The 15,255-nt window shown below is 35.2% G+C and overlaps 1 protein-coding gene across 3 annotated transcripts in view; it reads right to left on the bottom strand.

Annotated features, from left to right (window-relative positions):
- LOC136331179 (putative selection and upkeep of intraepithelial T-cells protein 1 homolog) overlaps window positions 1–15,255 on the bottom strand; it is a 48,149-nt gene that overhangs the window by 20,295 nt on the left and 12,599 nt on the right. For all 3 annotated transcript variants that reach the window (XM_066269251.1, XM_066269254.1, XM_066269252.1), the window contains 2 exons: window positions 4,153–4,500; window positions 644–925 (listed from right to left, as the gene is read on the bottom strand). In XM_066269251.1, coding sequence (XP_066125348.1) covers window positions 644–925; window positions 4,153–4,500 — 630 coding nt within the window. The remainder of the gene's footprint in view (window positions 1–643; window positions 926–4,152; window positions 4,501–15,255) is intronic.

The following is a 15,255-nucleotide window of genomic DNA, read 5'->3' as shown; positions in this document are numbered from 1 at the left end:
GCCAATATCCAAACCATGAGTAATGGTGTCTCAGACTTGGATGGCAGCAATTAAGTGGTGAGGAATAATGAGGCTCTGGATTTATTTTCACGGTAGAGCTAGGATTATCTTTAGACAGATGTGACATAGAATATGAGAGAAAGATAAAAGTCAAGGATGGCTGCAAGGATTTTGTTCTTTGAAACTGAGAATATGAAGTGTGATTGGGAAGGCAGTAAATTTCACAGGTTAGGAAGTGATTAGGTGTTTAGTGTTTGATGTGTGTGATTTGGGATATTTATTAGACTTCCAAATTGAGATGTCAAGTTTAGAAATGATTCTAGAGTTTGAGAGATAAGTGTGGGTCAGAGCTATCATTTGGGAAAGTGTTGTCATATTGATGGTATTTAAACCCGTATGATGGAATTAAGACACAAGAGAAAATACTCAAAGACTAAACCTTGGGGAACTCCTATATCAAAAAGATAGAGATAAAAGATAAAGTACAGAAGAGAATAAAAAAGAAAATGAGCAAGATGATGAATAATGCCAAGAGAATGTAATATCCTAGAAACCAAGTGAAGAAAGTATATTAAATTTTTTCTTTAGTTTATAAATTTTATGACAATGGTCATCGTTTGAAGAATAAACACACAGATCTCACCCGCTAAGACAATGCTTGTCCTTTCCTCTTGACCAGTTAGAGGATTTAGAAGGTGGCACGTGATATTCCCATGGGAGCTTTGTTTAAGGAGAAGGGTCATCTTCATGTTGAACAATTTGTTAGTACCCTGTGAATGGGATGTTGATACAGGTGGAATGGTCTCTCCTCTGCTGTCTCTCCATTCCATTTGAGGCTGTGGGAACCAACCTTCTGAGTTACACTCCACCAAAACACCTTTGGTATTAGGAGGATGCACAAGAATCTGTATTTCTAAGCTTGTAGCTGGTTGGAAATAAAGGAGAAATGTAGTATTTGTAGGTGAATAAAAGGGAAACAGAATATAAAGAAAAGTTCCCTTCCCCCACTCGAATCACTATTCCATTAAATAGGCTGATAACCAAGCACTGTGGGCCTGATTTTCACTACAAACTACAGACTAAACCAGACTAAGGAGCTATACAAACAAGTTAGGGGAGAAAATGTGTATTTGTTCCATTTATTAACTCAATAGAATATATGCACCCTTATGTTCATTGCAGCATTATTTATAATAACCAAAATCTGGAAATAGCCCAAGTGCCCATCAATAGATGAGTTAATAAAAAAGCTGTGGTGTGGCCCTGGCTGGTTGGCTCAGCGGTAGAGTGTCGGCCTGGCGTGCGGGGGACCCGGGTTCGATTCCCGGCCAGGGCACATAGGAGAAGCGCCCATTTGCTTCTCCATCCCCCTCCCCTCCTTCCTCTCTGTCTCTCTCTTCCCCTCCCGCAGCCAAGGCTCCATTGGAGCAAAGATGGCCCGGGTGCTGGGGATGGCTCCTTGGCCTCTGCCCCAGGCGCTAGAGTGGCTCTGGTTGCGGCACAGCGACCCCCCAGAGGGGCAGAGCACCCCCCCCCCGGTGGGCAGAGCCTCGCCCGTGGTGGGCATGCCGGGTGGATCCCGGTCGTGCGCATGCGGGAGTCTGTCTGACTGTCTCTCCCCGTTTCCAGCTTCAGAAAAATACAAAAAAAAATTGTGGTGTATTTACACAATGGAACTACTCAGCTGTAAATAAGAAGGACACTATTGCTTTTCGTGACAGCATGAATGAACCTAGAAATTATTATGCTAAGTCAAATACGTCAGTCAGAGAATGACAAATACCGTATGATTTCACTTATATGTGGAATCTAATGAACAAAATAAACTAACAAACAGCACAGAAACTGAAGCATAGATACATAGAACACACTGACAGCTGTCAGAGGGGAGAGGATTTAGGGGGTTGGATAAAAAGAGGTGAAGGAATTAAGCACACACACATATCTATATGTACACAAAACTCATAGACACAGATAACCATGTGGTGATAGCCAGAAGGAAAGGTTGTGGGGGCCAGGTGGAAGTGAGCAAAGGGGGGATAAATGAGGACAAAAAGAGACTTTCATTTGGGTGATGAGTGCATGATACAGTATGCAGATGATGTTTGAGTTGTACACTTGAAACCTGTATAGTTTTATGAACCAATGTCATCCCCAAAATTCAATTAAAAATAAATTAAGAAAAGTATACTGGTTATTTCCTAAATCTAAAAGACTAGATATAATAAACATATATAGATATCATATATAATGATGTATATAATAATATATAATGTATCATATATAATGAACATATATAGATAACTAGATATAATGACATATAATAATGAACAAGAACTGTCAAGACCTCAGTCCTCTTGAATTTATAGCCTAATGTTTTTCTTATATCTTCATCATTACTCATGTCTGAACTGCCCTAAGTTCTAAGTAACAAATAATAAAAATGTGTTTGCAACTTTAATTAAATTCTATATGTACATTTTTGTATATAATAGGTATGTACATGAAATAGAAAATACGATTCTATAAAAATATAGCAGTACATTTAAGTTTAGAGAACATAAACTAGTTTTTTTTATTATTATTATATTTTATAATTTTATTTTTTAATGGGGTGACATCAATAAATCAGGATACATATATTCAAAGATAACAAGTCCAGGTTATCTTGTCGTTCAATTATGTTGCATACCCACCACCCAAAGTCAGATTGTCCTCTGTCACCTTCTATCTTGTTTTCTTTGTGCCCCTCCCCACCCCCTATCCCTCTCCCATTCCCCCCTCCCCCCCATAACCACCACACTCTTATCAATGTCTCTTAGTTTCACTATTATGTCCCACCTACGTATGGAATAATACAGTTCCTGTTTTTTTCTGATTTACTTATTTCGATTCATATCATAAACTAGTTTTTGAAAAATTTTAGGACATTGCCTGGGACATAAGACTTGACTAAATGTGTGGGTAAAGAAAGAATAATAAAGATTTAAAGTGTTATGCCAGAGCAGCTCTTCCAATAAAAGTTTCTGCAATGATTGGAATATTTGGTATTTGTTCTATCTGACACAATAGCTATTTGCTACATGAGACTATTAAGCACCCGAGATTTGACCAGTGAGACTGAGGATTGATTTTTAAGTTTATTTAATTTAAATATCAATTTAGCCTGACCAGGCGGTGGTGCAGTGAATAGAGTGTTGGTCTGGGACACTGAGGATCCAGGTTCAAAACCCCGAAGACACTGGCTTGAGCCCAAAGGTCACTGGCTTAAGCAAGGGGTCACTGGCTTGGCTGGACCCCCCTGGTCAAGACACGTATGAGAAGCAATCAATGAACAACTAAAGTAAATAAGTTGATGTTTCTCAACTCTCTCCCTCCCCTTCTGTCTCTCTCTCTCTCTCATGTGTGGGCACACGCTAAAAAAAATTATTATTAGGGAGACTATTGACTATTGTAAAGATTTAGGTAGTTTACAAAATCAGGTTTTACTAGCATGTTGTCAGAAATAATTTTTAAAATAGTAATAAATCCTGAAAGGATTCTGTTCATAGTTTACAGATCTAACAATGTATGTGGACATAGGAAAATAGTTCTCGCTGATAAAGATAATGTATGCAGACAGACACAATTTGCATTCTTTTTTTTTTTTTATAGAGACAGAGAGAGAGTCAGAGAAAGGGATAGATAGGGACAGACAGACAGAAATGGAGAGAGATGAGAAGCATTAATCATTAGTTTTTTGTTGCGACACCTTAGTTGTTCATTGATTGCTTTCTCATATGTACCTTGACAGTGGGGCTACAGCAGACCGAGTAACCCCTTGCTCAAGCCGCGACCTTGGGTCCAAGCTGGTGAGCTTTTGCTCAAACAAGATGAGCCCCCACTCAAGCTGGCAACCTCAGGGTCTCGAACCTGGGTCCTCTGCATCCCAGTCCAACACTCCTATGCATTGCGCCACCGCCTGGTCAGGCCACAATTTGCATTCTTAGTCCTGCACTCTTCCCTGTTCAAAGACTGGGAATGCATGAATTAGAACTTGTTAACCTAACCATGTAATATGAAAATAGAAACATTGAGAATTTTCCTAATATTCAGCTTCAGATGAATTGAGAATCATGGATGCATAAACACCTCAAAGGCATTCATCCTTACCTGTGACCTTGACTTCTATGACGGCTTCCTCATAGAAATCACCATCTCTGAAGAAGCAATGGTACTGCCCATCATCATCAACACTGACATTGAAGATTCTGAGGGTCACTTTACCCTCTCCAATATCTTCTTTCAGGAACTCTGTCCGCTCCACATACCTGGAAATAGTTTCTCCATACAGGTCTTTACCATTATTGTATAGGTGAACAGGTTGTGTGTAGCGATCCTTGAACCAGCGTATCTCCATGTGTTCTGCAGTTTGTGGTGGGGACAGCTGACAGCTGAGCTCAACTACTCCACCTAGTGGAGCCAAGATTGGTCCCTGTAAGCCGGTCACTGTAAACCATCCTGGGAAGGGAGATGATAACAGAATACTGAGAGGATGAGCCAAGTGGCACCTTGTATTTGAATCACCATATATCTATATATAATATAGATATGTATATGTATATATATACACACACACATATATGTATATAGATATATGTATGTATATATAAATAATTATGCACACAGCATTTATAATAAATATATATAATTACACAAACATATACAGACGCTTCATTTCACATCTTTCAGTGAGGTGTTGCAGGCCATTCTGCCATATTTTTATATTGTACTAATATGCATATATATCTTATATATTTCTGTTCCTAATAATTTCAAATTTATTTTCTAACTTGACTTAATAAGGATAATATGTGTTCCTATCTTTCTAGGTATCAATGGGTTCTAAACATTCTCTACAAATACCACCTATAAAAAGGACTGCCTAACTATTTTAGTATCTTGTCAGAGATCGACAATATTTCCCTTTTCTTTGATTCTCTTTAAATAAACTTAAGATGAAAATTAGAAGAAAGTAGGAAAACGGAGACCAGTTAGAGAGTGTTCCACTAGTCTTAACAAAGAACTCTATAATCTAAGTGTTTAATCATTTAATGTAGGCTCACTGATCTGCTCAGGCAAATAGTCTTCTCCAAAAAACATTTGTGATCATTACTCTTGTTCTTCCTCTCAGCCTCAGGCCAACTGCCAAACATTCTTGCTTAGACTGAAGAAATCCACACTGACCCTGACACTTGAAAGATTTCTCTTCTCATCTCTTTAGAATTCAAAAATATTCTCTATGGGTGTATTTTTTAATTAAAAAAATTTTTTCTCTGCATCTCTCAAATATCACTCTGATAGACTATGTAGGGGAGAATTCTGCACAATCTAGACTATTTTCTCTTATACTGTTGGTGGGGTGTTTTTTAATATTTAGACTCAAAAATGGATAAAAATTGCTAAGTCATTATATATGAGTTTATAACAAACTTCTAAATGAATTTGTTAGCTTTTTTCCCTTACAGCAGAAAGCCACATACCATACAACTCATTGAAAGGGAAAATAAAATTTGGGTGTATGTTAAATCTTTATGTGTTGAGAAACAAAATATATTTGTTTATTCATGTATGCATTTCAACTTAATTTATTTGTAAATATGCAGTATTATAGATTCATATGGGAAGATTTTAAATACAAAAGTATTTAAATAAGAAAATAAACATGTCTCAAATTTGCATGCCAGACAAATATACTTCACATCCAGACACAAGTTATCCAATAATAGAGTAAGAAAAGAAATGAAAGATCAGACACAGTTAAAAATGCAATAGCGCCTGACCAGGCGGTGGCACAGTGGATAGAGCTTCGGACTGGGATGAGGAAGGACCCAGGTTCGAGACCCTGAGTTTGCCAGCTTGAGCGCAGGCTCATCTGGCTTGAGCAAAAAGCTCACCAGCTTGGACCCAAGGTCGCTGGCTCCAGCAAGGAGTTACTTGGTCTGCTGAAGGCCCCTGGTCAAGGCACATATGAGAAAGCCATAAGTGAATAACTAAGGTGTCGCAACAAAAAACTGATGATTGATGCTTCTCATCTCTCTCCATTCCTGTCTGTCTGTCCCTATCTATCCCTCTCTCTCTGACTCTCTCTCTCTCTCTGTCCCTGTAAAAAAAATGCAATAGCAATTATTGATAAAATATATTAAAGCACTTACAATATGCATGACAATATTTTAAGCCTAAAGAATATTAAATAAATAAAAAACAATATACAATTTTCATGAATGAGAAAAATTAATCCCTTAAAAGTTTTAAATCTCCCTCCCTCAATAAAATATAAGTTCACTATACTTCCAAAATCTCAACAGTTTCTTTTTTCATAAAAATTGACAAATGCATATCAATGTAGATGAGTAATGGTTGAAGGAGTGCCAAAACACAACTGAGGAAGAAGAGAAAGAGAATGTATATGAATGAAGAAAGTTGGAGTTAAAATAAAAATGGAGGAGAAAATATAATGGAGGTTGAACCATTTTAAAAACCGTTAATATAAATAGAACCTTCCTTATTAGGATAATTGGTATAAGGTATTACATCACAATTTTTCTATAAATGAAGTTGAACAATTTGGAGATCAGTACAATATAAGAATTAGTAAATATCATTTTAAACAAGTTACTGAGTGTGATTTAATAATATTTTATTCATAGTTTTAAATTTACACTCATAAGTGAAATATACCTATTTTTAAGCATTCTTTTTCCAGATTGTGATATCTAGATTCATGGTCATTGTTATATCATTTAAAATCCTTTCTATTTTTCTTTATTCTTTTGAGTTCTTCACAAGACATGGAAATTAATTCTGTAAAATTTTGAAGATGAGCAAAAATATAACTAAATTCAAAGCTTGTTTTTAGATAGTTCTTTAATATTTTTCCACTTTACTAATTTAAATGACCATTGACATAGAATGGTTTTCTATATTTTGAGCAAACTTTTGTAAATATTTGTTGTTTTTACAAAAAAACTGTTTAATTTACTTACATTACCCAGTTTAATAAAACACCTTTATACTGATCATTTATAATTAGTTCCCTGAGATTATATCAATTTAATCTTTATTGAAGATAAATTGTTTTATTTTTTTGAAAATAGCTTAATTTTGCACTTGAATGGTAGTTTATCAAATTGTTTCTTTTAAGAAATATGAAAATACAGTTTCCACTACTGTTGTTAAACAGAAAAAAACTGCCATCTAATTGTTGCTCTTTCCTTGATAACATTCTTTCTATTAGATTGCTTTTAAGATTCACTGCATTTTAACTGCTGAATTTATGTATAAATTAAGTTTCACTTCATAGTGCTTTTTGAATTGGATAATTCTCATTTTTCTTCAACTACATTGCTCACAAAAATTAAGAGATATTTTATAGCTTCATATTCCTTTTGAACTATCCCCTAATTTTTGTGAGCAGTGTATGGAAAATTCTCACCAATTACAAGTCTAATTTATTTACTTCCCAATTCTCTTATTATATGAATTCTGTATTCAACATATAGCCTCAATAATCTCTTGGCTATCACCAATAAGATGTCTTAGACCACTAGCACCTGCTCCTACAAGTGTCCCCAAATTAAGATGTTGCATTCTTTGTTTTATTTTTTGACACAACTGGGTTACAACAGATGTACATTCAGTTTAGAAATGAAAATCTCTAAGTTGATATTTAGTCCCTGAGTAGATAAAGGTGTGGGGAATAAGAACCATTTCAGATACTCTCATTTTTGTCCCCTGCTCCACTCATTGAGGAAGGATGGAGAAATAGTTGGCCACTGCATAGTAGAAGTGAAGAGTTCTCAACTGTCAACTACCACAACCTATTAAGTGGCTAAAATCCAAAACACTAGTAATAACAAATGGTGATTAAGATGTAGATCTAAAGGAACTCTCGTTTGTTGCAGGTCAAATACACACTGGTACAAACACTTTGGAAGATGATTAAATAGCTTCTTACAAAGCTAAATATACTGCTCACAAAAAATAGGGGGTATTTCAAAATGAATATGAAGCAATAAAATATCCCCTAATTTTTGTGAGCAGTATATATGCTTACCATATGATGTAGCAATCAAGCATCTGGGTATAACCCAAATGAGTTGAAATTACATCCATACAAAACTTGCACACAAATGTTACAGCGTCTTTATTCATAATTACCAAAAATTGGAAGCAACCAAAATGTCCTCCAATAAGTGAGTGAATAAATAGTGGTGCATCCATACAATGGAATATTATTCATCAATAAGAAAACATGAGCTATCCTGCCATGAAAAGACATAGAAGATTGGCCTTTAAAATGGCATATTAGAGCAGATGTACTTAATAGCTATTTTTAGAACATTACACCAAAATTTCCAGGATAGATCATATGTTAGGGAACAACAAAGTCTCAGTAAATTTAAGAATATTGAAACCATATCAAGCATGTTTTCTAATAACAATGGTAAGATACTAGATATTAATTACTAGGAGAAAACTAGAAAAATTACATGCTACTAAACAACGAATGGGTTAACAGTAAGATCAAAAAAGAAATCAGAAGTTACCTTAAAACAAATAAAAATGAAAACATAATGCTGTCAAATTCTATGGGACACTGCCTAAGTGGTTCTAAGAATGAAATGCAAAGCCTATGTCAACAAACAAGAAATATTTTAAATAAAAAATCTAATCCTATATTTAAAAGAATTAGAAAAAGAAAAACAAAACCCAAAGTGAATAGAAGGAAATAAAACATAAAAGTTAGATTGAAAAAATAGTATAGAGGCTAAAAAGCAATAGAAAAGATCAGTGCAACTAAGCACTGGTTCTTTGAAAAGATAACCAAACTTGATAAATGTTTATCCAGACTTATAAGAAAAAAGAAGAGAGAAGACCCAAATAAATAAAATCAGAAATAAAACAGAAGTGACAACTGACACTACAGAAATACAAAAGATTATAAGAAAATACTATGAATAATTAGTTATATACCAACAAATTGAATAGCCTGGAAGAAATAGATTAATATTTAGAAATATGTAATCTTCCAAGACTGAATCAGGAAACAACAAAAAAATCTGAACAGAGTGAAAACTATTAATGAAACTGAAACACTAATCAAAAAACTGCCAACAAACAAAAGTCTTCGGTTGGATGGTTTCATAGGTGAATTTTACCATTCAGAAAAGGGTTAATACTTACCTTTCTCAAACTATTACAAAGATTTGAAGAAAAGGGAAATCTCCCAAACTCATCTTACAAGGCCAGCATTACCCTGATACCAAAATCAGACAAAGACACTACATAAAAATAAAACTATAGGCCAATATTTCTGATGAACCTAGATGCAAATATCCTTAACAAAATATTAGTAAGCCAAATTCAGCAGTACATTTAAAAATCATACACAGGCTCTGGCCAGTTGGCTTAGTGGTAGAGTGTCAGCACAGTGTATGGATGTCCTGGGTGTAATTCCTGGTCAGGGAACACAGGAGAAGTGACCATCTGCTTCTCTATCCCTCCCACTCTCCCTTCATTCTCTCTCTCTCTCTCTCTCTCTCTCTCTCTCTCTCTTCCCCTTCCATAGCCATGGCTTAATTAGTTTGAGTGAGTTAGCCTCAGGTGCTAAAAATGGCTCAGTTGCTGAGCAATGGAGCAATGGCCCCAAATGGGCACAGCATTGCCCCATAGGGAGTTTGCCAGTGACTTGGGGTGCATGTGGGAGTCTGTCTCTCTACCTCCCCTCCTCTCATACACAATGGTCAAGTGGTATTTATTCTTGTGATAAGAGTTTGGTTCAATATCCGTAAGTCATTTAATGTGATACGTTACATTAACAAAATGAAAGATAAAAATCACAATTACAGGGGGTTCTCAGATTACGAGACTCTCGACATATGATGTTTCTAATTTACAATGCTCACTTCCATAAAAACTTTAAAAAATTGAGAAGTGAGTGTTTCTGCTTATGTTGTTAGCATTGTTCTTATGGACTATGTGGGCAAACTAGTTTGTTTGCACTCAGCAGAAGAATATGCAGTAACGCAACATATGAGTGAGGGAGTTGACATCCCCTAGTATGCTTACCTATGCCATTTTGGACTGTTAAAAGCACAAGTGTTCCATTTGTGTTGCTTTCTTTGGCTAGTGTGTTTCTACTTACACCAAAATTTGGGTTATGTCACTGCCGTAGGAACAGAACTGTGTTGTAACCTGAGGAGCCCCTCTATATTCATAGATGCAGAAAAAGCATTTGACAAAATTCAGCACCCATTTATAATAAAAAATTTTCAGTGAATTAGACATAGAGAGAACATACCTCAACATAATAAAGACCATCTATGACAAACACACAGCTAACGTCATTCTCAATCATGCCAAGCTGAAAGATATTTTTTTAAGAACAGGCACAAGACAAGTATGCTCATTTCCACCCCTTTTTTTCAACATAATATTGGAATTCCTAGCCAAAACAAATAAGAAAAAAAAGCACATCCAAATTGGAAAGAAAGATGTAAAACTGTCATTATTTGCAAGTGACATCATAATACTATCTATAAAGAATCCTAAAGATTCCATCAAAAAGCTACCAGAGCTAATCAAGAATTCAGTAGCAGGATACACAATTAATATTCAGAAATTGGTTGCATTTTTATGTATCAATTACAAACTATCAGAAAAATAAATTAATAAAACAATCCCATTTACAATGTTATAAAAAAAGAATAAAATACCTATGAATAAATTTAACTAAGGGGTAAAAGACCTGGACACAAAAAACTATAAGACATTGAAGAAAGACATTTTATAAGATATAATAAGTAGAAGGCTATGTTCGTGAATAGGAAGAATTAATAATGTTAAAATGATCATACTACTCAAAGCAATCTACTGATTTAATATCAATGGCATTTTCCACAGAACTACACCAAATAATTTAAAAATGTATATGAATCCACAAAAGACCTTGAATAGACAAAGAAAAAAGAAAGAAGAACAAAATAAGAGGTATCACACTACCTGATATCAAACGTACTACAAAGCTACAATAATCAAAACAGCATGGTACTGGCATAAAAACAGACAGGTAGATTACTGAAATAGAATAAAGAACCCAGAATTAGATGGTCAATCTATCTATGACAAAGTGGGCAAGAATATACAGTGGGGTAAAGATGGTCTCTTCGAGAAATAGTATTGGAAAAACTGGACAAAGCACATGCAAAAAAAAAAATTAAGTCAGACTACTTTCTTATACCATATACAAAAGTAAATTCAAAATCCATTAAAACCTTAAATGTAAGACCTGAAGCCATAAGACTCCTAGAAGAAAGCATAGGCAGTAAACTGTCTGATATCACTCCTAGTTATGTTTTCTCAATCTCCTGGGGCAAGGAAAAAAATTTTTTAACTGTGATTATGTCAAACCAAGAAGTCTTTGCATAGAAAAATATGTATATGCATTTGTATGTTCATTTCAGCATTATTTATAATAGCCAAGACATGGAAATAAGCTAAGTTTTTATTAATAGACAAAAGGGATCAAGAGGTGGCACATATCAATATATAGAATAGAATAATATATACATAGCCATGAAAAATGAATGAAATCTTATCATGTGTGACAACAGGGATGAACCCAGAGGATATTATGCGAAGTAAAATATGGCAAACAAGGAGAGACAAAGGTAGGTGTGAATTCACTTATAAGTGGAATCTAAAGAAAGGAAAAAAACCCACACAAACCCATAGATACAGAAAAATTGATGAGAGGTCCACAGATGAGAGGTGAGTTGAGGAATGAGTGAAAAAGCTGATAGATTAAATACAAATTGCCAGTTATAAATATAGTTACAGGACTGTACAGTACAGCATAGAGAATGTAGTCAATAATATTGTAGTAATCATGTATGCTTTTAGATGGGTACTACACTTACGGGATAATCATTTTGTAACTTACAAAAATGACTAATCATTATGTTGTATACCTGAATCTACTATAATATTGTATGTCAACTGTAATTGAAAAATAAATTTTTTTTTAATTTAATAAGGGGAAAAAAGACATGGAAGAACCTTAAATGCATATTACTAAGTAAAAGAGGCCAGTCTGAAAAGACACTATATGCTTCAAACTATATGACATTTTGGGAAAAGCAAAAATATGCAAACAGTAAAGACAGATGTATAAAATATTTGCCAGACTTTCAGGGGGAGCAAGAGATGAGTAGATGGAGCATAAAGCATCTTTAAAGTAGTAAATTAATTCTGTGTGATACTGTAATAGTGAGTATGTAATATCTTTATTATATGCGGCTTAAGTGTCTGTTTGTCGCGGATAGCTTATTGGTTGCTTGTGTAACTGTACTAGCCAATGGGGTGAAGTTGCCATGGCATTCAAATAGTCCCACCTTCTGGCATGCCACCTCACAAATTGAAGTTAAAGATTGGAGCAATTATTATGCTGTAAAGAAATCTTAACACCAGAGGGGGTCTTTGCAATGGTATAAGACTAGAGGTTCTCCAATTGAAAAATAATGTCATAATAGCTAAATTTTTGACTGGCTCCTCTAAAGGTGAAATACATGTCATTCCAAGAATTGATTTGGCTCCATCTTAAACAGGGTTGCTGTTTCAACTGAGACGTAGACAATTTCCTGTAAAACTTGCCTTTGCTATGACCTTCAATAAGTCTCAGGGCCAAACGCTTAAGCGTGTTGGCATTTTTTTACCTGAGCCTGCATTTGGACACGGTCAACTTTATGTTGCCTGTTCAAGAGTTCGTGAAAGAACGGACATAAAATTAAAAATAATTGATGGTCCTCTGCAAGGTGAGCTTAAAAATGATGGAAAGATCTACACAAGAAATGTTGTGTGCAAAGAGATCTTTGACATGTGAATTAACATTTTATTATTTAAATCACCTTTATTTATTGAGCTAGTGGTGGCTCTTAAGAAATGTACCACCAGTGGTTTCCTTCATTGCACTCTACTTTAAGCAATTAAGCAAGTAGAAGGGGAAAACCCCGTGGGGCAGTAAGCAAAGGGGAGTCCTCGCCGCCTGCCCTGGGTAATTCAGTTTGAATTAGCAGACACCTTTGCACAAATCATTTTAATTACAATTTATAATATCTAGAACAGCGGTCATTTCGTATGACCGCCGGGCTTTCTAGTGTATTTATATGGTAAATTTGAAGATTTCAGGATGAATAGAGGAAATATATGTGACCACAAGGTGGCAGTAGCATATAAAAAGCTTTTATTTGAGCAAGATTTGACAGAGTGCATAGTTGGCAGTCTCCCAGCATGAGAACCTCTAGAGCAGTGGTTCTCAAACTTTTTGAAGTCGGGGTGCATTTAAAATCCTACAAATAATTGTAAATAGTAGGTGCACTATTTACATATTTCTGAGAAATATGTTATAATAATTAAGTCAAATATTAAAAAAAAAAGTCCAAGTGTGCTTTTATGGTAAATTAAATGAAATAAATACATTAAAAAACATTTTTATGTTACAGTTTTTGTTATGCTCTTTAGAATTCATAAAAAATAGGGGTTAAAAATTTAAAAATGACAAAAATATTATCTTTATATATAGATACATTCTTAGTAAGATTTAGTAAATTCAGCAGATCCCAGTGCAGATGTGTTAAGTTTTTTCATTCTTGTGTTTATGAGAAACATGAGCCTGATGTGTCCTAGCGATTTCTTCAATGTTTGGGCATATATTTGAAAGGCAAACTCTCATTTCCTCGTCAATACATTGAAGAATTCCTCTCTTTTTACTCTTAATTGTGTTGAGTACAGAAAACCCCCACCATACATATCATCTTAACTTTACACCAAACAAAGGATAGAAGAAACTTGCCTCTAGTCTTTCCGGGTAACATGGGGGGTAGTGTAAACAATTCAGCACCACAGCTTAACAGCCTTTTGCAACCTAATCAGGCAAGTGAGGTGGGGGGTTGGGCAGACTGTTAGCTTACAGCTAATTTCCCATACCTCTGTCCCCCAAAAATCTAAACTCCAAAAACCCTGTTGGTTTTTTGGTCGCCAACAGGCACATATTTCTCTGGAATACCATAGGGCGCACCTGGAAATCTTCTAGAGCACACCAGTGCACCCTGGTGCACACATTAAGACCACTGCTCTAGAGGCACAGAGTACAGCACCCAGAAGGGAGGAGGGCAAGGGAACTCTCAGGGGGAAAATGCGTTGGAGAGGGGTCTTCTGTGTCTGGGTAACGTCACTCCCTAGCACAGTGGGGAGTTGACAGTGCTGAAGGGAAGCAGTGGCTTGGGGTCTTTAGAGTTGGAGGGCTTAGCTTACCTATGGCTAGCAAATGTTGGGTGCCGTTTCATTAAGTACACAATGAAGACAGTCATTAATTTGCTAAAATATTTTTATGTGAAATATATTTAAAACACTTGGATATATAAAAATTTGAGTTTGATGATGGCAGACGTTTGAGCTAATGGGTTGCAACCTGCTTCAAAGACATAAGCAACATGGGACCAATATACAGAGGTCATTTGAGTTTATTTATTTAACAACTTGTTAAAACTCAGAAACCTATACTTTGTTAATAGTAATCTATCAATATTTGTCCACTAAATGTAATAAATGTACCATACTCAAGTAAAATGTTAAAAACCGTGGAAATTGGGGAGGGGGGTTAGAAAAAGAAAATGGAGTTACATGGGAACTATGTGTTTTATACAATTTTTCTATAAATCTAAAACTTTTCAAAAATAAAGTCTAGAAAAATTTAAAAATTCAATGAAGAAAAAAAATTTTGGTTAGGGGTAGATTTTAAATCTACAAAGTAGAATAATAATACAAGACAAAAATAACAATCTGTGTATTCAAAACATATGGATATGGATCCATTAACAACTCATTGAATTTATTTTTTTAATGTATTTATTTATTTGAGAGAGGTGAGAGAGAGAGAGAGAGAGAGAGAGAGAGAGAGAGAGAAAGGGGGAGGAGCAGGAAGCATCAACTCCCATATGTGCCTTGACCAGGCAAGCCCAGGGTTTTTAACCAGTGACCTCAGCGTTCCAGGTCGATGCTTTATCCACTGCACCACCACAGGTCAGGCTAGTCATTGAATTTATTAACCATGAATTTATTAACAAGTCATTAACAAGTCAATGAATTCAGTTTTAAACTCGTCAGATATATGTGGAACAGGCATAAGAGACCAAAAATTAATTTTTAAAATTGAAG

This window comes from Saccopteryx bilineata, chromosome 3, assembly GCF_036850765.1.
Source record: "Saccopteryx bilineata isolate mSacBil1 chromosome 3, mSacBil1_pri_phased_curated, whole genome shotgun sequence".
In the NCBI taxonomy this organism is placed as follows: Eukaryota; Metazoa; Chordata; class Mammalia; order Chiroptera; family Emballonuridae; genus Saccopteryx; species Saccopteryx bilineata.
Note: the sequence above shows the minus strand (reverse complement) of the source record. Positions and strands in the feature narration are given on the sequence as shown.